Source organism: Erinaceus europaeus, chromosome 9, assembly GCF_950295315.1.
Source record: "Erinaceus europaeus chromosome 9, mEriEur2.1, whole genome shotgun sequence".
Taxonomy (NCBI): domain Eukaryota; kingdom Metazoa; phylum Chordata; class Mammalia; order Eulipotyphla; family Erinaceidae; genus Erinaceus; species Erinaceus europaeus.
Window position 1 is genome coordinate 125,633,613 of NC_080170.1, and position 26,500 is coordinate 125,660,112.

The following is a 26,500-nucleotide window of genomic DNA, read 5'->3' on the forward strand; positions in this document are numbered from 1 at the left end:
CAGGTGACAGCGGATGCCAACAGCCGGCCAGGAGCCAGGAGATGGGCCCCCAGGCCAGATATCTGCCCGCCCATGGATGCTGCTGTGCGTCTCCTCTCTGTCTCTAAATAAAGAATGAAAGGACGGCCCGGGAGGTCGCCCAGTGGCCTTGTCACACACGCAGGAAGCCCCCAGCCTGCGGGAATCCTGTCAGAGCTCAGGGGAGCCCCTACCAAGCCTGGCGCCCACTAGCTGAGGGCAGGACCCTTCCCATGGGCCCTCACTCACACAGGCCAGGACGCCTGTCAGCTGCACCCCCACCCCATGCCCAAGCCATTCCATGGGGTCCCAGAAGCCTGCTTGTCACTTCAGTTGGGGGACATGGGGCACAGTGGCAGGGACCGAGCCGTCAGAGCTCCAAGGGACAGCCATGTGGAGAAGGCCCACTGGCCTACAAGTCAGCCGGTGTGAAGTTGGGGGGGGGGGCTTTCTGTGGACGGGTGAGGGTGGGTCACAGCCTGGACACTCGGGCTTCTCAGGGACAGCCCTGCACAGCGTGAAGGCGGGGGGCTGCAGGGGGGAACACAGTGACCACACAGGGACAGGGGACGGGGCCCTCAGGGGCTGCACTGAGGTCGCGGGGCCCACAGAGGAGCCTCCACGGCCAGCTCTGCTCAGCCAGGGGTGGGGGAGCCTTTCTGGGGGGCTCCAGACCCTCCCAGAGATGGGGATCATTCACGTCCTCCAAACCCCAAGACTCCACGGGGCCTCTGTCCAGGGAGAGGAGGGGCACGGGATTGCAAAGCCAGCAGCCAAGGCCCTCAGGACCCTGGTCAGACAGCCGGGCCGAGGGCGGGCAGCAGGTGAGGCCACAGCGGGGCCGCTCAGCCCACAGAGCCGCACTACTCAGAGACCAGGACTCGGGTTCCACCCTCAGCCGCCACAGGGAGCACTACGCAAGGGTGCAGGGCTGTGGGGTCTCTCCCTTCCGTGTGTCTCTCCCTCTCACACCCTTTAGCTAAAAAAAAAAAATAGTTGGGAGTCGGGAGGTAACGCAGCGGGTTAAGCACAGGTGGCGCAAAGCACAAGGACCGGCGTAAGGATCCCGGTTCAAGCCCCCGGCTCCCCACCTGCAGGGGAGTCGCTTCACAGGTGGTGAAGCAGGTCTGCAGGTGTCTGTCTTTCTCTCCCCCTCTGTCTTCCCCTCCCCTCTCCGTTTCTCTCTGTCCTAATCCAACAACTACAACAATAAAACAACAAGGGCAACAAAAGGGAATAAATAAATAAGTAATTGCATAAATAAAAGCAGCCCAGTGGGCAAGATGGAGAGGCCACATGAGCCCGAACGCCTCTGGCGGGGGGTGAACCCTGCGGTGCCCACGGCCTGTCTGCAGGGCCGAGCGGAGGTGGGGGGTGGTGTGGGGGAGTCACTGGTGAGGCCAGAGCGCCACACAGAGTCCCAAGCTGGAAGCGCAGCATGGAGCTGGGGCGTGGAGCCAGGCCCCCCAGCCTCTGCCCACACCCAGGGTGTTTGGTGGGAGTCACGCCTAGGGTGGGCCTGGGGAGCGGGCAGGACAGGGGTCCCCAGGCCACAGGGGCAGCCTGAGACGGAGCTGGGCAGTGGGCTGTGGGCAGGGAAGCTTCGAGTGCTGGAGGACAGAGCCCCCGGGGACTGCAAGCTCCCCTCGCCCGTCCCACACAGCGAGCGCCCCCCACGCCTCCGCCATTTCCCCCACACACATGACGGTGTGTCTACTGAGGGCTCCCCTGAACAGATGAGGACCTCTATGTCCCCCAACTCTACCGGGCACGGAGTCAAGCCCCTGAGTCCCCCTCCTGCACCTCACTCTGCAGCCTGTGCTCAGGAGGCCTGACCCCCTGCCTCACGGGAAGGACTCTCTCTGACACAGACTGAGGGGACTGGCTGGGGACAGGCTGACCCCTCACCACACAGGAAGACTCACTCCTGGGGCCACCGGACGCATGGGGCCAGAAGCATCTCTGAATGAATCGTGAATCTAAGCCCACCGTGACAGAAAGAGCCAATACCCTGCATATGGCCACCAGCCCGTCCCGTGGCCCGTCCCGGGGAGGGGGTCTCAGCTCCCTGCTGGGTTCTCCTGATCCAGGCCAGGGCTCCTCAGCTCCCCGCCTTCCCCGGCCGGCTCCTCAGCTCTACGGCTACTCCGTATCACACGTCCCTCTGTCTCCACACCTGCCTCCCCTCACCTTATTTACTGTCTCCTAAATATTATTTTTTTCTTACCGGACACTGCTCAGTTCTGGCTGATGGTGGTGCTGAGGACTGAACCTGGGACCTCAGAGCCTCAGGCTTGAAAGGCTTTTGCAGAACCCTTATGCCGTCTCCCCAGCCCAAGTGTCTCCTATTCTAACACTTGGCGCCAGCCCTCTGCCTCCCTTGTACCACGCAATCCCAAGGCCTCTGAGCGGGCTCCCGGCCCGTCCCGGCCCACTTCTGTGGCCAGCGGCTCCCGTGGCCCCCAGGCTAAAGTTGCGGCTGCAGGCCACGCTCCTTTCTCCTGGGACAGAGACGCCACGGGAGAAGCGCGTCTTCCGTGTGAAGGGCTTGCGACAGGCTGGCTCGTGAACAAAGGGTCGTGGAGAAAAGTCCTCGCAACCATAAACCATCTTAGCAAACACCTGCAGTGGGCGCCCCCCCCCCCCCCCAGTGCTTCTGGTGCCGGCGGGGGCCGCCTCTCACTCGCCCGTCTCCGACTGTCTGTTCTCCTCTTCTTCGAAGTTCGCGTTGGCTGCAAGAAAGCAAGCGGCAGAAGCACGTCAGCGGCGGGCTGGCTCCGGCGGATCTGCTAGCAGACCTCCCGCACCGCGTGCCGTGAGCATCTGCTTACTCGTTTAGTTTGGACAGAGACAGAGAGAAATCGAGAGGGAAGTGGAAGACAGGGAGAGAGACAGAGACACCCCTGCAGACCTGCTCCGCTGCTCCTAAAGTGCCCCCACCCCCCCCCACACACACACACACACAGCAGCTGGGGAGCGGGGACTCGAACCCGGGTCCCTGAGCGTAGCGATACGTGTGCCACAGCCCGGCCCAAAATCTGGTGACTACTGAGCAGAGCTTAGCCAGCCCGGGGTGTGCCCGTCACACACAGACTCCTGTAGATTCTACTTGCACACAGGCAGCAAAGCCAGCAGAGGCCGTGCCCGTCTAGACGGACGTCAAAACGGAATCGCCACTGCGAGCCGGCCGGAGCCGGCCTCCCCCACCTGCGCCCACCGGCTCTGGGAAGGAAGCGGGGCGCTGTCTTCTGCTTGGACAAAGAGAAGGGGGGGCGTGCTCCACTCCTGCTGGGTCCCCCTCCCAAGGAAGTCCCGGATTCTGAGCGGCTGTTCAGTAAACTGCAGCCCCCACCTTCCATTTCCATGCTGACAGCCCCCAGGACCTGCTTCCTCCAGACTCAGCCTGGCTGCCCCTTATCAGCTCACTGGGCTGGGGGGGGGGGGCAGGGGCAGGGCCAGCAGCAGTGGAGCCCCTGCCGTCCCCCGCAGGGCCTTGCAGCTGGAGAGAGAGAGGGAGAGAGGGAGAGGGAGAGAGGGGGAGAGAGAGAGAGAGAGAGAGAACCAGACAGGAGTGCAGGGCATCAAACGCAAACACTACATTGACAAATCCTGCACTCTGCCTGTTGTGCCAGCTTCCAGCCTGTAAAAAAGCTTTTAAAATAACAATGAAAAGAGGGCAAGACCCCACCTGCAGGGGAGTCACTTCCCAGGCAGTGAAGCAGGTCTGCAGGTGTCTGTCTTTCTCTCCCCCTCTCTGTCTTCCCCTCCTCTCTCCATTTCTCTCTGTCCTATCCAACAACGATGACATCAATAACAACAACAGTAATAACTACAATGATTAAAAAAAAACAAGGACAACAAAAGGGAATAAATAAATAATTTTTTTAAAAAAGAGGGCAAAAGAGACAGCACAGTGGTTACACCAACAGACTCTGCGGCCTGAGGCTCTGAGGCCCCAGGGTCCATCCCCAGCACTGCCACCAGCCGGAGCTGAGCAGCTCCTCACTCTCTGCTCTTTCTCTCTCTGTGTGTCTTTCTTCACGCATCTCTCTCATTAAATGAAATCAATACAATTTGATAATAATAATATTCAGGCTGGGGCACAGCACAGGGTTCTGCACACGGACTCTCCTGCCTGAGGCTCTGAAGTCCCAGGCTCAGTCCCCAGCACCACCATCAGTCAGAGCTGAGCAGGGCGCTGGCCTCTCTCTGTGTCTTTCTCTCTGTATCTCTCTCATAAAAAACACAAGGGGGGTCAGGCGGTAGCGCAGCGGGTTAAGCGCACGTGGCTCAAAGCGCAAGGACCGGCGTAAGGATCCCGGTTCAAGCCCCCGGCTCCCCACCCGCAGGGGAGTCGCTTCCCAGGCGGTGAAGCGGGTCTGCAGGTGTCTGTCTTTCTCTCCCCCTCTCTGTCTTCCCCTCCTCTCTCCATTTCTCTCTGTCCTATCCAACAACAACCGCATCAATAATAACTACAACAACAATAAAAAAAAAAAGGGCAACAAAAAGGAAAATAAATAAATTAAAAACAAAAAAAAAAGCGGGCCAGGTGGTGGCGCACCTGGTTACAGTGCACAAGGACCCGGGTTCGAGCCCCCGGTCCCCACCTGCAGGGGGAAAGCTTCACGAGTGGTGAAGCAGAACTGCAGGTGTCTCTCTGTCTCTCTCTATCTATCTATCTCCCCCTTCCCTTTTGATTTCTGGCTGTCTCTATCCAATAAATAAAGATTAAAAAAAAAAGTTTAAAAAAAAACACAAGGGCGGGGTACATAGCATAAAGGTTATGCAAAGAGATTCTCACGCCAGAGGCTAGCAAAGTCCCAGGTTCAAGCCCCTGCACCATCATAAACCAGAGCTGAGCAGTGCTCTGGTAAGAAATATATAAATAAATATATATATATATATATATGTATATATATATATGTATATATATATATAAAACAAAAAATATTTTATGAAAAAATAAATAACAAAAAAAGGTCGGACAGTAGCAGATTTGGCTGAGCACTCACATATAGTGTGCAAGGATCTGGGTTCAAGCCCCTGGTCCCCACCTGCACGAGTGGTGAAGCAGGGCTGCTGGTGTCTCTGTCTCTCTCTCTCTATCATTATCTCTCCCTCCCCTTTTGTCTTCTCTGCTTCTATCCAATAAATAAATAAATAAATAGAAAAACACATTTGTTTTAGAAGAAACAAGAAAAGCGACTCCCATCCCTGGAGCTTTGGGTAGAAGCTTCTAGACCAGTGGCCATGCAGAGAGGGCTCCTTCCCAGCTCACCGTCCCTGAGCCACGGATCACACTGCCCCAGGCCCTGCCCCTCCCACCCGCCAGGCCTGTCCAGGCCCGGGCCCCCGGGGAGCAGAGGGTGGCAGGACCCGGCCCAGGCCCCTCTCTCCCTGCCCTCCGGCCTACGCACAGTTGTCCAAGGGGTCGTATCGGAACTCGTCTGGCCGGTACTCGTGGCTGTCGGACATGGTGACGTCCTCCTCACCGGGCTTCAGGAAGTCACCTTCCAGGTCCGAGAAGTCGCCGAAACCCTGTGCCTCCTCCAGGACCTCGGCCATGCCTGCGGGCACAGAGAAGGGGGTGCCAGCTGTCCCTGCGCCCACGGCACCCTGCCCTCCCGCCCGCGGGGCCAGCCCCCATCCAGGATGGACATCGTGGTGAGAGCTGGCCCTGTGGCCCAGGGTTCCGCTAAGCACAGGAAGCTCTCTAGCCCCACGGTCAGTGACTGCGGGACAGTGTGATAAAACGAAGCCGCCCCCGCCCCATGCCTGGAAGCCAGCAAGCAGACCCCAGACCCAGGTGGACAGAGACAAGACTGGGTATCTAGATCTAGCCAGTCCTGAAGCTGCCCCCAGCCCTCACGGCTCCAAAGCCTAGAGCAGCAGACGGGCGTGTGGACCATCTCACTCAGGGCCATCAAGGTGAACAGAGAGCCCCCCCGTCCTTTGGGGAGGGCCTGGGGTCCCCAGCCTCTGCTCTAGGTCCATCGCTGACCGGAAATAAGGGTGGGGCCTCTAATGGACGGGGCTCCTGTGGAATCCACCAAGGTTTTGAGGGGCTTCGGGGCACCTGACACCCATCTTGCTGCCCCACTGCGGCCCCCAGGCTCTGATCCTAGAGGCTCTGGGACACCCTGTGAGCCCAGCACCCACCTTCAGCGGCAGGGGGCTCCTCGGGGACGGCCCCCACGGTGGGGGGCTGCTCCTGGGGGAGGCTGGGTGTCCACAGGGCCAGCTCCGTGATCTTGATGGCCTTCCACTTGGGCACCACGGAGATCAGTGTCTCCTCCTCCTCCTCCTCCTCTCCCCGCTCCTGGCGGGCACAGGGACACAGTTCAGCCCAGCTGCGGGGCGCCCCCACCCCGGCCAAGCCCGGCATCTCCTCGCTTGGGGTAGGGAGCGAGTCCTGGCCCACACTGGCCTTCCCGCCGCCCGCCAGCTGGGGACACCTTTCCCGCCGCCCGGCACCTCCCAGACTGGTTCTCAGACAGAAGCCACTGTAACAGCACAGGCACCGCTGGACAGGGGCTAAGGCCTGAGGAGATTCCAGCCACACCGACAAGGCGCCACTTCTCCACAGGCCTGGGGGCACGGCCTTGGGCGTGGCGTGAATGACCAGACAGATGGGAGTGTGCTCCATGGGGGGAGGACAGGGTGTCCTGAGGGCTGGGGGTGCAGGGGAGCAGGGTGTCCTGCGGGACAGGGTGTCCTGGTGGCAGGGTGTCCTGGGGGGCAGGGTGTCCTGGGGGACAGGGTGTCCTGGGGGCAGGGTGTCCTGGGAGGCAGGGTGTCCTGGGGGTTGAGTGTCCTGGGGGACAGGGTGTCATGGGGGGCAGGGTGTCCTGGGGGGCAGGGTGTCCTGGGGGGCAGGGTGTTCTGGGGGCAGGGTGTTCTGGGGGCAGGGTGTCCTGGTTGACATGGCGTCCTGTGGGTCAGGGTGTCCTGGGGGGCAGGGTGTCCTGGGGGGCAGGGTGTTCTGGGGGTAGGGTATCCTGGGGGCTGGGGTGTTCTGGGGGCAGGGTGTCCTGGGAGGCAGGGTGTCCTGGGGGGCAGGGTGTCCTGGGGGTTGAGTGTCCTGGGGGACAGGGTGTCATGGGGGGCAGGGTGTCCTGGGGGGCAGGGTGTCCTGGGGGACAGGGTGTCCTGGGGGCAGGGTGTCCTGGGGGCAGGGTGTCCTGGGAGGCAGGGTGTCCTGGGGGGCAGGGTGTCCTGGGGGACAGGGTGTCCTGGGGGCAGGGTGTCCTGGGGGGCAGGGTGTCCTGCGGGGCAGGGTGTCCTGGGGGGCAGGGTGTCCTGGGAGGCAGGGTGTCATGGGGGGCAGGGTGTCCTGGGGGGCAGGGTGTCATGGGGGGCAGGGTGTCCTGGGGGGCAGGGTGTCCTGGGGGGCAGGGTGTCCTGGTGGGCTGGGTGTCCTGTGGGTAGGGTGTCCTGGGAGGCAGGGTGTCCTGGGGGGCAGGGTGTCCTGGGGGGCAGGGTGTCCTGGGGGGCAGGGTGTCCTGGGGGCAGGGTGTCCTGGGGGGCAGGGTGTCCTGGGGGGCAGGGTGTCCTGGGGGGCAGGGTGTCCTGGGAGGCAGGGTGTCCTGGGGGTTGAGTGTCCTGGGGGACAGGGTGTCATGGGGGGCAGGGTGTCCTGGGGGGCAGGGTGTCCTGGGGGGCAGGGTGTTCTGGGGGCAGGGTGTCCTGGGGGGCAGGGTGTCCTGGTTGACATGGCGTCCTGTGGGTCAGGGTGTCCTGGGGGCAGGGTGTCCTGGGGGCAGGGTGTCCTGGGGGCAGGGTGTCCTGGGGGGCAGGGTATCCTGGGGAAGGGTGTCCTGGTTGACATGGTGTCCTGGGGGCAGGGTGTCCTGGGGGGCAGGGTGTCCTGGGGGACAGGGTGTCCTGGGGGCAGGGTGTCCTGGGGGACAGGGTGTCCTGGGGGACAGGGTGTCCTGGGGGACAGGATATCCTGGGGGACAGGGTGTCCTGGGCAGCAGGGTGTCCTGGGGGACAGGGTATCCTGGGGGTTGAGTGTCCTGGGGGACAGGGTGTCCTGGGGGGCAGGGTGTCCTGGGGGACAGGGTGTCCTGGGGGACTGGGTGTCCTGAGGGCAGGGTGTCCTGGGGGTTGAGTGTCCTGGGGGACAAGGTGTCCTGGGGGACAGTGTGTCCTGGGGGCTGGTTGCTGAGGCCTCCTGGGGGTGCCCAGGACTCCACTTCTGCAGCAGCTGGTCTGTCACTGCAGAGAGGGGCAGGGCAGGGCCGATGGAGTGGATAGAGGACGGAATGTCCACAGAAACTGCAGGGACACCCCGCAGCCCCTCCCTGAAGGTGGCTGACCTGTCCCAGCTCCCGGCTTGCCCGGGGGTGCTGGCCCTGGGTCGGCATGCGAGGGCCCGGCAGGCTACAGGGATGCCAGGCGCGCCCCCAGCAGGGAGAGGGTGTCCCTGGGGGCCGGCCCAGTGCATCCCCAGTGGGTCTGCGGCAAGCAGGGGCTGCAGAGACAGTCTGCTGACAGGGCGTGGCACACCTGGCTGAAGGCACACATCACCGTGAGCCAAGACCAGGGTTCGATCCCCCGGCCCCCACTTGTGTGGTGGGCTTCATGAGCGGTGAAACAGAGCTGCAGGTGTCTCTGTCTCTCCCCCCGTCTCTCCCTTCCCTCCTGATGGCTTTCTGTCTGTAGCCAGTAACAAATAAACAATATTAAAATAATAACAACACAGACAAGTCCCCGCACACATGTCTGTGCCGGCTGCCTCAACACGGAAGCTGACACCCGGCACAGCAAGAGCCTTGCTGCCCAGGCGGGGAAGTGCCAGGTTCCCGGGCCCACCTGGCCGCACCAAGGCCTCAGACTCGCTGCCTACACACAGCCCCCCAGACCCGCTGCTCCTGGGCAGGAGGTTCTGCAGAGAGACTCCTGCCTGACAGGCCAAGGCCCCAGGTCCATTCCCCCCAACACCATAAGCCAGAGCTGAGCAGTGTTCTCCTAAGGAAAGGGGGAGAAGGAGAGGGAGAGGGAGAAAGACAGGGAGAAGGGTGGAGAAGGGGGAGGATGAGGAGGAAAAGGAAGGAGAAGAGAGAGAGAGAGGAGGAGGAGAGGAGGGCGGGAGGGCCTGGGGTGTCTGGGGAGCAGAAGCAGCCAGGCCCCAGCTGACCGCCCGCAGGGGTCACTCACCACGTCCGTCAGGCGGTACTCCCCATGCTGCTCACAGCCCACGTCGAAGACGTACTTGCCGGGGCCCACGGGCTGTGGGCAGAGGGACAAGGCGCCTGACCTGGGGCCACGGCTGGTACCCTCTGGCCGTCCCGGCCCAGCTCACCGGGCTGCCCACTGAGGCCCACAGCCCCGGCTCTTGGCCCATGTTTTTTTTTTTCCGTCTCTTCTAAAAAGAAGTTTATTTACCACAAGTTTCAGGGAAGGGTCAGATGGTGGTGCACCTGGTTAAGCACACATCACTGCACAAGGACCTGGGTTCAAGCCCTCAGTCCCCACCTGCAGGGGGGACATTTCTGGAGTGGTGAAGCAGGGCTGCAGGTGTCTTTCTCTCTCTCTCTCTCTCTCTCTCTCTCTCTCTCCTCTCCCGCTCTTATTTTATTTTATTTTTATTTTTATATTTATTTTCCCTTTTTTTGCCCTTGTTGTTTTATTATTGTAGTTATTATTGTTGTTGATATTAATGTCATCATTGTTGGATAGGACAGAGAGAAGTGGAGAGAGGAGGGGAAGGCAGAGAGGGGGAGAGAAAGACAGACACCTGCAGACCTGCTTCACCGCCTGTGAAGCGACCCCCCTGCAGGTGGGGAGCTGGGGGCTTGAACCAGGATCCTTACGCCGGTCCTTGTGCTTTGCGCCACCTGCACTTAACCCGCTGCGCTACCACACGACTCCCCTTTTTTTTATGAAGGAAGCTGAATATAATCTTTTTTTTTTCATGTTTTTATTGTCTGTCTCTATCATTGCATAGACACAGCCAGAAATCGAGAGGAAGGGGGGATAGAGAGGGAGAGAGACAGAGAAACACCTGCAGCCCTGCTTCACCACTTGTGAAGCTTTCCCCCTGCAAGTGGGGACTGGGGCCTTGAACCTGGGTCCTTGTGCAGTGATGTGAGCGCTTAACTAGGTGCGCCACCGCCTGGCTCCTGTCTGTATTTCCCTCCCATATACATAAATATGTCTCAATTTCTCAATGTCTGTCTCTAGTCAGCAAACAAAATAATTTTTTAAAGTTTTACGAGTCAGGAGTCGACACCAGCAGACAAGCTGGGAGAGGGGCCCTGCCGACCTCCAGCCTGTGCCCTCGCTCAAAGGACGAGGAGATTCTTCTGAGACCTTTCGTTCCCAGTCACGTGTGGGAGGTGCTGGAACACGGCCACCCTGCACACACGGCAGAGGGCTGGGGTGGAGGCCAGTGCCCGCCAAGACCCTTGGACACCGGGTTCTGATCACAAATGGATCGTGGGGACGGGGGAGGCAGCACAGATTCTCCTGCCTGAGGCTCTGAGATCCTAGGTTCAACTCCCCGGCACCGCATCAGCCAGAGCTCAGCAGGGCTCTGGGGAAAATAATAATAATAATTTTTAAAAAGCAGCGACACAGCCACTCCCATTCTGCTTTGGCTCCAGGGCCTGTGAGTGGCTCGGAGGCTTGTAAGAATGCTTCCCCAGCCCTGGCTGTGCGCTTGGAGTGCCACTCCATATAAAACCCTCCATAACCCACAGACTGTCATCCCAGGGGGACAAACAGGTTAATGTGAGAGGCCCCGGGTTCGAGCCCCCAGCCCCCACCTGCAGAGGAAGCTTCATGTCTCTCTCCCTCTATCTCTTCCCTGTCTATCTTTCCCCTCTGTCTCTTCTCTCAGTTTCTCTCTGTCCTAACTAATGAAAGTTAGAAAGAAAGGAGGGAAAAATGGGAAATGGCCAGGAGTCGGGCGGTAGCACAGCGGGTTAAGCGCACGAGGCGCAAAGCACAAGGGCCGGCATGAGGATCCTGGTTCGAGCCCCCGGCTCCCTACCTGCAGGGGCGTCGCTTCCCAGGCGGTGAAGCAGGTCTGCAGGTGTCTGTCTTTCTCTCCCCCTCTCTGTCTCCCCCTCCTCTCTCCATTTCTCTCTGTCCTATCCAACAACAACAAGGGCGACAAAAGGGAATAAATAAATAAACTAAATATTCAAAAAAGGGAAAATGGCTTCCAGGAGCAGTGGATACGAGGTGCTGGCACTGAGCCCCAGAGAGAACCCTGGAGGAAAAAATAATAATGAGGAGGAGGAGGAGGAGGAGGAGAACATGGCCTGACTGCACCATGAAAGGAAGACATCAGACAGCATCTGGATTCCTGGGCCCACACCCTGGTGGCACCAGGCCCTGCGCCAGGGAGAACGGCCGGCCCAGCCAGTCTGGGGCCCCGCGAGATGCCAGTTCATGTCCTCCCTGCTGGGCTCTGTCCGCACAGGGTGTGGTGTGGTCACAGGCCAGACAGGCTCAGACTGGTCTGTCTATTCATGTGAGCACATGGGCAAGGAGGGCAGGGTCCAGGGCAGGGGGGCAGGGTCCAGGGAAGGGAGGGCAGAAAGGACAGGGTCCAGGGCAGGGGGGCAGGGACCAGGCCAAGGAGGGCTAGAGGACAGGGTCCAGGGCAGAGGATCTGGGTCCAGGGCAGGAGGGGCAGGGCCTAGGGTAGAGTCCAGGGCAGGGGGGGGCTGTGTCCAGGGCAGGGGGGGCTGTGTCCAGGGCAGGGGGGGCTGTGTCCAGGGCAGGGGACTGTGTCCAGGGCAGGGGGCAGGGGGGCTGTATTCAGGGCAGGGGGCTGTATCCAGGGCAAGGGGCAGGGTCCAGGGCAGGGGCAGGGTCCAGGGCAGGGGCAGGGTCCAGGGGAGGGGGCAGGGTCCAGGGCAGGGGACAGGGTCCAGGGCAGGGGCAGGGTCCAGAGCAGGGGGCAGGGTCCTGGCCACCCGGGCCTGTCACTCACGTTTTTGCTCAGGAACTTGCCCTGGTACCTATGGTTCAGGTGAACGAGCTCGGCCGCACCGTCCTGCTGCCCGTGCACCCAGGACCCCACGTACTTGCTGCCCGTCTCCGCGTACAGGTAGGTCCCCTGGCCGTGCCTGGGGCAGAGGTGGGGGCATCCTGCTGGGCCCAGGAGCCAGCACCCGGGAGAGCAGACGCCAGGCAGATTCTCTGTGCCTAGCCAGCTGCCCTGTCCGCCTGCCCCTCCTGGGGCGGGCAGTGCCCACCGGACCTCCCAGTGCTCAGCTGGGACTGAGGCAGGGGCGCCCCTGAGGGGGTGCAGCCCTCCCGACCTTCCCCAGGCTCTGCAGCTGCCTGCTGGCACCCAGGCTGGCGTTCAAGCCAGGACACACTGGTGCCAGGCAGGGCTTTCTGGGGCTGTGGGCACCGTCGGTGACCCCACACTGCTCAGTTCTGCCAAAGATAGTGCAGGACTCAGACCAGAGGATCCCACATGGGCTGCTGTGCGTGGCTCTCCACCTGAGGGTCTATGTGCCACCTTCTCCCTCTGATGCCACCCTCTCCCCTGATGCCACCCTCTCCCCTGATGCCACCCTCTCCCCTGATGCCACCCTCTCCCCCAGATGACACCCTCTCCCCCAGATGCCACCCTGTCCCCCTGATGGCCCCCTGTCCCCCTGATGACACCCTCTCCCCAGGATGACACCCTCCCCCCAGGATGACACCCTCCCCCTGATGACACCCTGTCCCCCTATGTCCTCCTGTCCCCGTGATGTCCCCCTGTCCCCATGATGTCCCCCTGATGTCACCCTCTCCCCCTGATGTCCCCTGTACCCCGGATGTCACCCTCTCCCCAGGATGACACCCTCTCCCCCTGAAGACACCCTCTCCCTGTGATGTCCCCCTGTCCCCGTGATGTCCTCCTGTCCCCCTATGTCACCCTCTCCCCCTAGTGTCACCCTCTCCCCCTGATGTCCCCCTGTACCCCTGATGGCACCCTCTCCCCGTGATGTACCCCTGTCCCTGTGATGTCCTCCTGTCCCCCTATGTCACCCTCTCCCTGTGATGTCCTCCTGTCCCATGATGTCCTCCTGTCCCCCTATGTCACCCTCTCCCTGTGATGTCACCCTGTCCCCGTGATGTCCTCCTGTCCCCATGATGTCACCCTGTCCCCGTGATGTCACCCTGTCCCCGTGATATCACGCAGTGGGGGAACACACCTCTGGTGGGCCAGCCACTCTCCAGTGTAGGTGTCGTTGTTCACGTAGTAGTAGGTGCCGTGGCCGTGCCGCTGGTCATCGGCCCACTCCCCTGGGGGACGAGACGGGCGGCTGTGCCCCTGGCAGGTGGGTGGAGCACAGGACTGGCATGGCCGGTGCTGCCTGTGTGACACCTGCGGCAGGGCTGAAGGGCTGCTCTGGCTCCTGGCTCCCTCTCCCTCCCTCTCTCTCTCATTTTCTCTCCCTCCCTCTCTCTCTCTCTCTCTCTCTCATTTCCTCCCTCTCTCCTTCTCTCTCATGTTCTCCCTCTCTCCCTCTCTCATTTTCTCCCTCTCTCTCTCTCCTTCTCTCTCTCTCTCTCCCTCTCATTCTCCCTCTCTCTCTCTGCCTATTTCTCTCCCTCTCTCCCTCTCTCTCCCCCTCCTTCTCTCTCTCTCTCTGGTGGAATAAATAAAATTTTAAAACTTGAGATAGGGCCAAGAAGACAGCACAGTAGTTCTGCAAAGTACTCTTCCACCTGAGGTTCTGAGGTTCTGGGTTCAGTCCCTGAAACCAGCATCAGCCAGAGCTGAGCAGGGCTCTGGTGTCTCTCTGCCTCTCTCTGTATCTCTCTCTAATTAAAATATTTTTAAAAGAAAGTTTGTTTTAGAACAAACTTAAACTCAGATCAGTAGTCTTTTTTTCTTGCTGCCCTTTTTATTGTTGTCATTGCTGTTGTTGGATAGGATGGAGAGAAATGAAGAGGGGAGAGACAGACAGACACCGCAGACCTGCTTCACCGCCTGTGAAGAGACCCTCCTGCAGGTGGGGAGCCGGGGGCTCGAACCAGGACCCTTACGCCGGTCCTTGCGCTTTGCACGCTTAACCCACCTTCAAGATAAAAGTGTCACCACCCAGATGGCCAAGGGACTGTGACCTCAACAGCCCTGCTTGTCCGATCACCTGACCCAGTCCAAGCCCACCAGGCCCGAGCCCCAACCCCGGCCTCCTTGTCCTTCTCTGCTCTCAGAAGCCTTCCCAAGCAAAGGTGGGGTACCGAGGGCCCCCCTCCCACCTCTGCTCTGTTCCCCTCCCCCTTCTGGTGGCGCTGGGGTGGAACCCGGAGCCTCTGGCATATGGGTCCTGGGCTCCACCTCCCGGCCCACGCTGCCTTCCTTTCTCCAGAGTCTGTGACGCTCGGTCTCTGCACACCAGGCGGCCAGAGCCCACAGTGGCTGCACAGAGCTGGGCTCGCAGATCTTTGTGGGAACCACTCCTCCCCGGGAAAGAAGCCGATGGGGCTTAGGATTCTGCCAAGTTTGTGGAAGCTCAGCTCGCTCCTTGCTGGCCTCCCTGCCTGTGTCGGCCTTGGGACTCCACGGGGTCACCGGGTGGCAAGTGAGGCTCTTAGAAATATGGGACCGGGAGTCGGGTGGTAGCGCAGCGGGTTAAGCCACACGGCGCAAGGCACAAGGACCGGCGTAAGGATCCTGGTTCGAGCCCCGGCTCCCCACCTGCAGGGGAGTCGCTTCCCAGGCGGTGAAGCAGGTCTGCAGGTGTCTGTCTTTCTCTCCCCCTCTCTGTCTTTCCCTCCTCTCTCCATTTCTCTCTGTCCTCTCCAACAACGAAGACAGACAACAATAATAACTACAACAATAAAAAACAACAAGGGCAACAAAAAGGGAATAAATAAATTTTTTTAAAAAGAATTTTTAAAAAAAGAATTAAGAAAAAAAAGAAAGAAAGATGGGACCATGGGGCTGCGAAGGCATGGCCACAGCGTGTAAGGAGGGACCAGGCGGTGGCACCCTGGTGAAGGCACACCTCACAGCACTCAAGGACCCAAGTTCAAGCCCCTGGTCCCCACCTGCAGAGAGAAACTTCCTGAGCGGTGAAGCAGGGCTGCGGGTGTCTCCCTGTCTCTCTCCCTCTCTCTCCCTTTTCTCAATGTCTCTGCCTCTATCCAAGAATGCATAAACAAATAACATTTGAAAGAGAGAAAAGGAGAGGGCATGGAGCAGAACACAGATAGCAAGAACGTCTTCCAGGCCTCTCGCCTCCGAGGAAGAAAGAGCCGCCCAAGGGCAGTGTGGCCCGGAGCAGAGGAGACAGATGCCCGGACACCTGCAGCCGCGTCCAGCAGCCTCCCCGCCTCAGAAGAAGACGTTCTGAGGACGCGGGGACGGCCCGCCTGTGGGTGCGGGCACGCCCACCGTGTCTGCTGGTGTCTGCTGCCATGCCAGGCCCCGTGTGCCCCGTGAGGACCCCGTACCTTCGTAGCGAGACCCGTCTGGGTAGATGAAGATGCCTTGGCCGTGCTTCTTGTTTTTGTTGTACTCGCCAATGTACCGGGCACCGGACCTGAACTTGTAGGTCCCCTGAAAGGCCCCGCCCGGTGTACAGCCCGACCGGCCCGGCCCAGCGCCCAGCGCCCAGCGCCCAGGGGGAGCCGCCCGCCCGCCCGCCCGCCAGCTCTGACCTGGCCGTGCCTCTGCCCGTTCTCGTACTGGCCCTCGTACGTGTCCCCGTTGGGCAGCCTGGCCCTCCCATGCCCGTGGCGCTCACCCGCCTCGTTCCGCTCGCCCTCATACTCCTGGGAAGGAGAGCAGAATGGCCGCAGCGCTGAGCACTTTATACACGGTACCCTCTGCTCTTCTTTTCAGAGTGACAGACAGCCACCCAGTCAGTCCCCTCTGAGCTCTCCAGAGGCTGCACACGAGTCACACGTGGGGGCCGGGCGCTGGCGCACCTGGTGAAGCTTACTCACATTAGAGTGTGTAAGGACCTGGGTTTGAGCCCCTTGTCCCCATCCACAGGGGAGAAGCTTCAGGAGCGGTGCAGCAGGGCTGTAAGTGTCTCTGTCTCTCTCCCTCTCTGTCTCCCCCTCCCCTCTCAATTCCTGTCTCTATCCAACAATAGATAAATAAAAACATAAAAGAGTCCGGCAGGAGAAGCAGCACAGAAACGCGGTGAAAATGGACATCGCTCCCAACCCAGCAGTCCCTCTCTGGGGCATTTACCCAGAGGACACTCAGACACTCATTAGAATCACTAGTTAGGGGCAGAGGGTAGATCGCATAATGGTTCTGCAAAAAGACTCTCATGCCTGAGGCTTTGAAGTCCCACGTTCAATCTCCTGCAGCACCATAAGCCAGAGCTGAGCAGTGCTCTGGTAAAATATAAATAAATAAATAAATAATATACATAAATAAATATTTAAAAATCACATAAAAAATAAATAATAACTCTTTAAAAAAAAAGAGTCACTAATTAGACACATCCCCCTGCCTATGCTCACAGCTGCACTGCTCACAACAGCCAGAGACTGGAAGCAGCCTAGACACCCATCCACAGATGACTGGGTAGAGAAGTTATGGGATAGAGGCTTCATGGAATACTACTCTGCAATCAAAAAAGATGGCATTGTGTCCTTTAGGGTACTTTTCCCCTATTTATTTATTTATTTATTTGTGATTAAAAGTGGGTTATAAAATCGTAAGATGGTGCGAAGTGCAACGACCAGCGTGAGGATCCTGGTTCAAGCCCCGGCTCCCCACCTGCAGGGGAGTCGCTTCCCAGACGGTGAAGCAGGTCTGCAGGTGTCTGTCTTTCTCTCCCCCTCTCTGTCTTCCCCTCCTCTCTCCATTTCTTTCTGTCCTAGCCAACAACGATGACATCAACAACAACAACAATTATAGCTATAACAATAAAACAACAAGGGCAACAAAAGGGAAAATAAATAAATAAAATTTTTTAAATCATAAGATGACAGAGTGTAGTTTCACACTGCATCCAACAGCATTTTGGGACAAAATTAATGGAACTGGAGGTGATTATGTTTAGTGAAATAAGTAAAGCGGTTAAGGACACCACCACTCATATGTGACTCATATGTGGACTCTAGAGATCTGAAATACATGAACTTAAAAAAGAAGGCAAAAACAGAAGTGACCAGAGTTTCTGTGAGACTTGGTGAGCACTCCCGTGGTTCTCATGGCGGGGCAGGCACAGGGCTGTGGTGGTGGCTGTGCTGTGACCCCCGTCACCTTACAATCTTGTCATCCACTGTTCATAGCGAGGAAAACGGGTGTGAGGGAGGAGGAGGAGGGGGAGGATGAAGAGGGAGAGGGGGTGGGGGAGGGAGGATGTAGAGGGGGAGAGGGGGGAGGAGGGAAGGAGGAGGAGGAGGATGAAGAGGGAGAGGGGTGGGGGAGGGAGGATGTAGAGGGGGAGAGGGGGGAGGAGGGAAGGAGGAGGAGGAGGATGAAGAGGGAGAGGGGTGGGGGAGGGAGGATGTAGAGGGGGAGAGGGGGGAGGAGGGAAGGAGGAGGAGGAGGATGAAGAGGGAGAGGGGTGGGGGAGGGAGGATGTAGAGGGGGAGAGGGGGGAGGAGGGAAGGGGAGGAGGAGGATGAAGAGGGAGAGGGGTGGGGGAGGGAGGATGTAGAGGGGGAGAGGGGGGAGGAGGGAAGGGGAGGAGGAGGATGAAGAGGGAGAGGGGTGGGGGAGGGAGGATGTAGAGGGGGAGAGGGGGGAGGAGGGAAGGGGAGGAGGAGGATGAAGAGGGAGAGGGGTGGGGGAGGGAGGATGTAGAGGGGGAGAGGGGGAGGAGGGAAGGAGGAGGAGGAAGAGGGAGAGGGGGTGGGGGAGGGAGGATGTAGAGGGGAGAGGGGGGAGGAGGGAAGGAGGAGGAGGAGGATGAAGAGGGAGAGGGGTGGGGGAGGGAGGATGTAGAGGGGGAGAGGGGGGAGGAGGGAAGGAGGAGGAAGAGGATGAAGAGGGAGAGGGGTGGGGGAGGGAGGATGTAGAGGGGGAGAGGGGGGAGGAGGGAAGGAGGAGGAGGAGGAGGAAGAGGGAGAGGGGTGGGGGAGGGAGGATGTAGAGGGGGAGAGGGGGGAGGAGGGAAGGGGAGGAGGAGGATGAAGAGGGAGAGGGGTGGGGGAGGGAGGATGTAGAGGGGGAGAGGGGGAGGAGGGAAGGAGGAGGAGGAAGAGGGAGAGGGGGTGGGGGAGGGAGGATGTAGAGGGGGAGGGGGGAGGAGGGGAGGAGGAGGGGGTGGGGAGGGGAGGATGTAGAGGGGAGGGGGAGGAGGGAAGGAGGAGGAGGGAAGGAGGAGGAGGGAAGGAGGAGGAGGGGGAGGAGGTAAGGAGGAGGAGGAGGAGGAGGAGGAGGACAGACATGCTGCACCCCGAGGAGGCCGCCCCCATGGAGACCCACTCCAGCGCGGTGCGGAGGCCGGGGAGAGGCGGAGGGAGGCATGCAGAGCCGTGGCCGGGCTCACCCCACCCGCCCTCGCCGGCGCTCTCACCCCAAGATCATTCTCTCCCTCCTCCTCCAGCTCCTCCGAGCCCAGGTCCGACATGGTCTCGCCGCCGCCCGGATGCTGGGTCCAGCCGCCGGGTACCCGCCTCCGCGTCCGCCGTCGCCATGGAGACGCGGCCAGCACCGCCTACCTGGCTGCTGTCATAGCAACGGGAAGCTTCCGCCAATCGGCGCCCGGGAAGCGAAGGGGCGTGGCCCGGGAGGGGAGGAAGAAGGAAGAGCCACCGGCAGCTGTGCTGCCATAGCAACCAAGAGGCGCCTCGACCAATCGGCGTCCTGGAAGCGGGAGGGGCGGGGCCGGGCGGCCGGGCGGCCGGGGTGCGCGTCGGCTCCCTAAGTGGCGGGTCCTGGGGTCCCTTGATCAGCTGCTGGGCGACCGTGCCGGGAGGAGCCACCTCTGGAGCAGGGCTCAAAAGGGGAGAGGCTGCAGGCGAGCAGGCCCTGGGTGGGCGTCCCCCGGCTCTGCCTGGGCAAGTCGCAGCACCCTCAAAGGCTGGCTAAGGCGATGCTTCCAGATCCCTAAGGGCGCCTGGACAGAGGGAGATGGGACCCGGAGCAGGAGAGGACTTCACCCTACGGAGCACGGCTCTGCCACCATCGGCCAAGCCGTCGTCTTCAAAGGTCTGAGCGTGATGAAATGTAATGTTTAATTTTTTTCTTTTTTTTAATTTTTTAATATTTATTTATTTTCCCTTGTTGTTGCCCTTGTTGTTTTTTATTGTTGTTGTCGTTATTATTGTTGTTGTTACTGATGTCGTTGTTGTTGGACAGGACAGAGAGAAATGGAGAGAGGAGGGGAAGACAGAGAGGGGGAGAGAAAGACAGACATCTGCAGACCTGCTTCACCGCCTGGGAAGCGACTCTCCTGCAGGTGGGGAGCCGGGGGCTCAAACCGGTCCTTGCGCTTTGTGCCACCTGCGCCTAACCCGCTGTGCTACCGCCCGATTCCGTAAAGTTTAATTTTAAGTGATGGACTGACTGTCATGTATTCGCCATATTTTTCTGGCCAGGTCTGCTCAAGAGGAAACAAACGCAGAGCGCCCGCGTGGGGCCGGCCGACAGTTCTGAGCCCCGGAGCCTGGGCTGGGCCCCACAGCTGGTGTGTCAGAGACAGAGGCTGGGGGAGGTCTGGCCGTGGAGACCGGGAGGGCTCAGTGCTGGGTGCGACGGAGGCCCCAGAAGGCCGACAGGGGCCGAGCAGAAGCGGCCAGGTGCAGGTCCACCTTCCTCTCCTGGTCCTGCGCGGGGCGTGGGGAGCCATACGCTGTCCAGGGGTCGGCAGGGCAGCGGGCTGGGTCCCGGAGGGCAAGCTCAGTGCTTCTGGCCTCCCGGACGTCCTACCGCATACAGGCCGCCCGTCCCTCAGCGATGCACCTCGCAGATGAGCCTGTAAACGCTTCTCCTCCTCAGCGTAAACCCCCTGAGCTGTGACGCTTCCAGTAAGAACGCGTAGCTGCTGCTCAGGAAAACTGGCCGAAACGGGGAGGAGGCCAGTCCTCCGCCGACACCGCCTGCAGGATGCCCAGGCCCTGCCTGCGCTGTGCACAGCTGCCCTCCGGGCCGCAGCCTCCTCTCTGTAAACCGGGAGAGCAGGCCCCTCACCGTCTCCAAGGGCATCTTCCTCGCGCGCCGGCCGGCATCTGTCACGACCGCTCCACGCCGCGAGCGGCAAAGAGATTACACAGACATCGTGCCATTGGCGGACTTGCCCTCCATCCCGCCCGCAGGAGTCCTGCTTGTGCCAGGGCCCTGTGCCGCCCTCGTCTGTGCAGACAGCGGCCGGGCAGCGGCGCAGCCTCCTAGGTAGACAGGTCCTGAGCTGAGGGCAACGAGTGGGCACTTGCTGGCAGTTCTGATGCCAAACCCACCGGGTTAATCATCCACAGACTTCCCGGCCGCGGGACAACCGGGCGACTTCCGTTCCCCCAGAAACAATGGCACGATGGAGGTGTAATCTCAAGCCACATCCCCAGCCAAACACAAACACGGCGCTCCCTGCACAAAGCGCTGGTGGGCAGGCAGAGAACCACAGTCCCGCCGCTTGTTCGCTGCTCAGAGGACGAGCAGAGACTGGGGGCACTCGGTTATTTTCTCCTTTATGCAAAATGCCACCGTTGGCACGGTCACTGCAATTGAGACTCTTTATAACAAACCTGGGGAGTATTTTAGATACCAGAAATCTGCAAGGAAAATACGATCATTCCCCTTTGAGGGAGAGGGACCACAACACGGAAGCTTCCCTCACTGACAGGCAGGCAGCAAAGAAGCCTGCCGCCTGCCAGCTCCTCCACCAGCCCACACGGCAGCTTTAAGCACGGCGAAGCACAAGTCAGAAATCCAGCTTTCTGGTGTCCGCTTGCTGCGTGCTAAGTTCGCGCGGTGCTGGCCATGCCCGGGGATCCGACGTGCGTTCTCTCCGTCAGCCCTCACTGCCGTCCACCATCATGAGCCCACAGGGAGCCTCGTAGAGACACCGCCAGTGGAATCCACGCCGAGCCTGTGTCAGCAGCTGCCGCCCTTAATCAGGACACCCCGCTGCCGCCTCCCCACCCGACGTGAAGGGAGGCTCCTCTGGGTGTGAAGCTGGACGAGGGCCACTGGCCTGCACCACAGAGGGACAAGCGGCCACCCCGCCTTTCACATGAAAAGAAACTGCTTTATCACCCTTCAAATTTGCAGGCAGAGCCGAGGGACCTTTCTCAAATAACATCCCCACCTCCCAGGAGTGATGGCTTCAGGTGGACGTGAGGGGGGGAGAGCAGGACGGGCTGGGTTTGAGGCCGTGGGAGAGGGTCAGAGCCCCCGGCCCTTCCACCTACTTCGACTCTACTCACACTTGACTGGCCCGCGCGGAAGCCTGTCTGTAAGCACTGCAAGTCCCCCGCCCTTGGGGGCCAGGCTCTAGGAGGCACCTCAGATCAGCTACCAAGCACAGAACCACCGGCAGCCCTTAGGCTGAAAGAGAAGTGGGGGAGGAAGAAAGAGAGAGAGAGAGAGAAAAGGAGGGGGTGGGGGCAGGCAGTGGCTTCAGCAGACCCGTTTCCTTCCGCCCGACCACCCGACCACATCCTGCCGGCCCTGAGACTCACAGCGGGACTTGTATTCTCTGCGAATGAGAGGCGTCCCCCTGCCCAGCCCACCTGCAGGCACCGCACTGAGTCCCAGGCTGAGCAATCGTCCAAGTGATAATCGAGGCACCCAGGACCAGGCCCCCTGCCCCGCGGTCACGGGACCAGACCCCAAGCTCTCCCCTGAGGCACGGACCAGCAGGCCGCCCACGGGCAGGGAACACCGGCCACCCGCCCTGTGAGCCGAGGAGCCCAGGAGGCTTGCCCAGGCAGATGCCCGGCACCCGGGCGCCCTGACCCTGACGTGACCTCACAAGTCCTCCAGGCTCCTCTGGGGAGCTGGCTCAGCGGCGGAGCGCAGGGCTTGCAGACGTGAGGGTCCGAGTTTGAGCCATGGGTCAGACCAGAGTGGTGCTCCGGTGCCTTCTCTTTTATTGACACATAGTTTTGTAAACTGCTTATGAGTAGCTTCACGAAGCCCCTTAAGTCCACCCTCCTCCCTTCGGGAGAGGGGAGGGAGAGGCGAGATTCACCGGGAGGGGTTCTAACATGCGAGGGTGCGCTGTCCACCATCTGCCATCACAGCTTCCCATGAGCTTCTAGCTGGAGTTGCCCATCATGCTCCAGTCAGTCTTTCCCATCATGCCCCAGACGTGGCTTCCCCCGGGCCTCTGGGAAGGCGTTCTTCCATCGTGCCCCAGGCAGCCTTTCCCATTACCCGCCAAGATGGGTTTCCCATGAGCCTCTAGGAGGGGGGTCTTCCATCGTGCCCCAGGCAGCCTTTCCGATTACCCGCCAGGATGGGTTTCCCATGAGCCTCTAGGAGGGGGGTCTCCCATCTTGCCCCAGGCAGCCTTTCCCATTACCCGCCAGGATGGGTTTCCCATGAGCCTCTAGGAGGGGGGTCTCCCATCATGCCCCAGGCAGCCTTTCCCACTACCCGCCAAGATGGGTTTCCCATGAGCCTCTAGGAGGGGGGTCTCCCATCATGCCCCAGGCAGCCTTTCTCATTACCCACCAGGATGGGTTTCCCATGAGCCTCTAGGAGGGGGGTCTCCCATCATGCCCCAGGCAGCCTTTCCCATTACCCACCAAGATGGGTTTCCCATGAGCCTCTGGGAGAGGGTCGGCCATCATGCCGCAGTGTTTCCATCACCTACCCCCAGTGGCTTCCCATGATCCTCTGAGAAGGGGCTCTCCCATCATGCCCCAGTCAACCTTTCCCACATCGTCCACCAGGAGAGACTTCCGTCACCCACCAAGATGGGCTTCCCATGAGCCTCTGGGAGAGGGTCTACCATCTTGCCCCAGCCGGTCTTAGTCTACCCCATCATCACCCAGGAGGGATTTCCCAGCAGCCCCTGTGGGCACCTGCGCAGAAACAGCCCTGAAATAAGGGGCCTCGGGCTACGGAGCAGAGGTGCCCCAGATCCACCGCCCACAAGGAGCCCGCGCCTTCCCCGCGGGGGCAGCGCCCCCAGACCCCGGGCAGAGCCAAGCAGGCCCGCGGCTCCACAGCGCAGGGCCCAGGCGGAGGGGCCCCATCGGGGAGACAGCTCAGTGTGTCAGGGCGCAGGACTTGCTGGGCCCAGCGGAAAACGGGGTCACTGAGAAGCAGAAGGCCTGGCAGGGGCGCAGGCACCACATGCTGGGCTCGCGGCACTGGGGGAGGCTCCAGGGCTGCGTGGCCGCCATGGGATGGTGAGACCGGACTCACGTACAAGGTCCTGGTGCCACCAGAGGAAGACGGCACTCTGGCCACCGGTGTTAGTTGCCACACAGAGCTGCAGGCGGGGTGACGGAGCCTTTTCCAGCCGTCTGTCTGTCTGTCTGTCTGTTGGCTGGCTCCAGGCTTCTGGTGCTGCAGCTTCCTCCTGAGGAGTCTGCAGGCGCCCCTGATGGTCCGGCTGGGTGACTGTGCCGGTCAGGAGCACGTCCCTGGGGGACTGGGTGCATTGAACGCTTGTGCTCACTCTTATTTATTTACTTATTTATTTAGTCTCACTTTTTTAATATTTATTTATTCCCTTTTGTTGCCCTTGTTTTTTATTGTTGTAGTTATTATTGTTGTAGTTATTATTGCTGTTGTTATTAATGTTGTCGTTATTAGATTGGACAGCGAGAAATGGAGAGAGGAGGGGAAGACAGAGCGGGGAGAGAAAGACAGACACCTGCAGACCTGCTTCACCGCCTGTGAAGCGACTGCCCTCCAGGTGGGGAGCCAGGGGCTCGAACCGGGATCCTTCTGTAGGTCCTTGTGCTTTGCGCCACGTGCGCTCAACCTGCTGCGCTACCGCCCGACTCCCTGTTTATTCTCACTTTAACCAGAGCCCTACTCAGCTCTGGCTGACGGTGGTGCTGGGGCTTGAACCCAAGACCTGGGAGCCTCGGGCAGGACGGCCCTGGGTGAAGCGTGCCTGTTAGCACCAGAGCACCAGGAGGGGGGCCTGGGCCTCGAGAGAGGCGGGCGGTCCGTCCACAGAGTCTGGAGAGCCAGAGACCACCTGCTCTTTCCGCTGCGCTGTCTGTCTGGCCTCGGTTCCGTGAGTCTTTAGATGAGAATTCCTCCCTCGGGCTCTCAGTCCGTCAGGTGGGCGTCTGCAACAGGTGTGTGCCGGCCGGCCGGGCGGGGTCTGTGAGGAGCAGACCCCTTGGGGACCAGCTGGACAAGGCCCCACTGGTCTTCCCCTCGGGTGGCGTCTGGGTGGGTCTCGCCCTGGGCTGCAGGTGTCTCTCTGTCTCTCTCTTTCTTTTTTAAATATTTTATTGGCTTTATTTATTTATTTGATACAGACAGCTAGAAGCCAAAAGACAAGGGAGTGAGAGGGAGAGAGAGAGAGACCTGCAGACCTGCCTCACCACTTGTGAAGCTTTCCCCCTGCAGGTGGCGGCCGGGGACTTGAACCTGGGTCCTTGTGCACTGAAACATGAGCACTCAATGAGGTGCACCGTCGCCTGGCCCCCTCTCTATGTCCTCCTCCCCTCTCACTTTCTCTCTGTCACTATCCAATAATAAATAAATAAATAAACAAATAAATAAATAAAGGGAGTCGGGCGGTAGCGCAGCGGGTTAAGCGCACGTGGTGCCAAGTGCAAGGACCAGCGTAAGGATCCCAGTTTGAGCCCCCGGCTCCCCACCTGCAGGGGAGTCACTTCACAGGCAGTGAAGCAGGTCTGCGGGTGTCTGTCTTTCTCTCCCCCTCTCTGTCTTCCCCTCCTCTCTCCATTTCTCTCTGTCCTATCTAACGACAACAACAACATCAATAACAATAAAAAGTGAAACTTGGAAATAAAATAGTTTTTGGAGGGAGCAGGTGGGATAGCATAGTGGTTCTGCAGAAGGCTTCCCAGTTAAGCACACACAGTACTAAGAGCAAGGATCCACTCAAGTATCTGGGTTCAAGCCCCTGGCTCCCCACCTGCAGAGAGGAGACTTCATAAGCAGTGAAGCAGGGCTGCAGACGTCTCTCTGTCTCTCTCCCTCTCATCTCCTCCTCCTCTCTCAGTTTCTGTCTGTCCTGTCCAATACAAAATGGAAAAAAATGTCCACCAGGAGCAGTGTCTTCATAGTGCCGGCCCCAAGCCCCAGTGGTAACCCCGGAGGGAGAGAGAGAGGGAGGCAGAGAGAGAGAAAACCGGAGTGCCACACTGGCACAGGTGTCTACTGGGGAGCTCTTGCTCACAGCCCAGCGCTCTAACCACCGTACCATACCGCCTCCTGGTCACTGCTTATTCTTAAAGATGAGCTTCCTGAATATCTGTGTCGGGGAGGGACAGGCTCGGCTCTAGCACAAGCAGTGGTAGCAGGACTGAACCCAAAGCCCTGGGGTCCCGGGCAGGATACGCGGTCTCCCCTGCCCCTGGCAGACGCCTGCTACCTTGAGGTTTCGCAAGAGCGGGGCAGGGCTCACTCTGGCACCGGCAGTGCCCGGGAGTCCAGAGCCCTGCGCCCCCTCCCGACAAACCCCCCACCCCGCCTCACTTTACAATGTGGTTAGTTTCTGTCGTGAAACAAAACAGCGGTTTAAAAATGTGATTTATTTGGACGTTTGACAAGAATCCACTGTGTCTACAAATGAGCCAGGTTTGAGCCAAGCCCCCACCGTATTAAGTAACCTTTGATGCCGTGGTCTCTTTCACTCCCTCTACTTCTGTGTCTCTAGCTAGAGAAAAAAAAAGGTCTAAATGTTGACTCAGTGTAAAAAGGTATGAGTCCTAAATACACGTTTATGAAGACAGGCAGAGAGAGAACCAGACACACTCCAGCCCACATGCTGCCAGGGGCTGAACCTGGAGCCTCGGCTTGACAGTCCAGTGCTCGGCGATGTGTAGGGACTGAAGCCTGCCACGTGGCCAGGCGGCCGTGGTGACCGCTGGGGAGGGTGAGGGAAAGCTGTTTGAATCTGGGGTTGGGGGTTGCCATTTCCGGCAGGAGAAAAAGGTCGGGCAGGAAGTGGCAGATTGTGTTTACGGCGTTTGCATGACAAAGGCCAAACCCTTCCTGGGGACAGGAGAGGCCTGAGTGAAGGATTCGCAGGGCGGAACCTGGGCGGCACACGTGGCAGGTCCCAGCACAGACTCACGCCATCTCTCATCTCTGGGAGCAAAGACCCAGGGCCGTGGGGTGATGGAGCAGACAAGGTGCAGGGCTGGGCGGCGGCTCACCTGGCGGGGAGGGGCACACGGCCCCCAGGCCCTGGGTGTGAGGGGCTGACCAATAAAAGGCTGCAGGGGGCTTCCTGATCGCCCGCCCGCCCGCCCAGGTGCCGGAAGCCTGCGAGCGAGCATCTCATCTCCCCAGTGTTTCCTTCCACGAGCGACGCACGCAGCCCCGGGGAGAGCTCGGCCTAGAGCCCAGGAGGCCCCAGGTTCTATCCGCAGCACCACCCTTCACCAGAGCTGCTCTCTGCCCCTCGTAAAAAACAAATAAGTCCCTTAAAAAAAA

General features: G+C 60.0%; 3 protein-coding genes across 6 annotated transcripts in view; 2 read left to right on the plus strand and 1 right to left on the minus strand.

Annotated features, from left to right (window-relative positions):
• The window catches only part of UBASH3A (ubiquitin associated and SH3 domain containing A), a 32,232-nt gene extending 32,104 nt beyond the window's left edge, over positions 1-128 (plus strand). The window contains exon 14 of the mRNA XM_060198809.1: positions 1-128. This exon is cut by the window's left edge and continues 466 nt beyond it. The gene's annotated coding sequence lies outside the window, so the exon portion shown is untranslated.
• Positions 129-2,613: 2,485 nt separating this feature from the next.
• Positions 2,614-18,574, minus strand: RSPH1 (radial spoke head component 1). Of its 2 annotated transcripts, none has more exons than XM_060198803.1 (9): positions 18,474-18,573; positions 15,646-15,759; positions 15,439-15,544; positions 13,188-13,278; positions 11,969-12,104; positions 9,181-9,252; positions 6,178-6,337; positions 5,436-5,585; positions 2,614-2,750 (listed from the first exon to the last, which is right to left on the minus strand). In XM_060198803.1, the coding sequence occupies exons 1-9, from the start codon at positions 18,525-18,527 to the stop codon at positions 2,698-2,700; spliced, it is 936 nt and encodes a 311-aa protein (XP_060054786.1). In that variant the 5' UTR covers positions 18,528-18,573; the 3' UTR covers positions 2,614-2,697. The 2 variants fall into 2 exon arrangements, with proteins under 2 accessions (XP_060054786.1, XP_060054785.1); XM_060198802.1 differs by lacking the exon at positions 2,614-2,750 and adding an exon at positions 2,843-3,517 and having other exon boundaries at positions 18,474-18,574.
• Positions 18,575-18,789: 215 nt separating this feature from the next.
• SLC37A1 (solute carrier family 37 member 1) overlaps positions 18,790-26,500 on the plus strand; it is a 34,239-nt gene continuing 26,528 nt past the window's right edge. Inside the window, exons 1-2 of one of the 3 annotated variants that reach the window (XM_060198785.1) lie at positions 18,791-19,108; positions 26,319-26,357. The gene's annotated coding sequence lies outside the window, so the exon portion shown is untranslated. Of the gene's footprint in view, positions 19,109-25,943; positions 26,197-26,318; positions 26,358-26,500 lie in introns of those variants that run through there. The other 2 variants (XM_060198783.1, XM_060198786.1) reach the window with 2 other exon arrangements.

What these genes read in the sequence shown, in the direction of transcription:
- RSPH1 (XM_060198802.1), bottom strand. Translation starts at nt 18,527, where the DNA reads ATGTCGGACCTGGGCTCGGAGGAGCTGGAGGAGGAGGGAGAGAATGAT. An exon ending in GAGTGGCTGGCCCACCAGAG is followed by an intron (nt 12,105 to 13,187) that starts GTGTGTTCCCCC and finishes CCTCTGCCCCAG; the next exon opens with GCACGGCCAGGGGACCTACC. An exon ending in ATACGACCCCTTGGACAACT is followed by an intron (nt 3,518 to 5,435) that starts GTGCGTAGGCCG and finishes CTCTCTCTCCAG; the next exon opens with CTGCAAGGCCCTGCGGGGGA.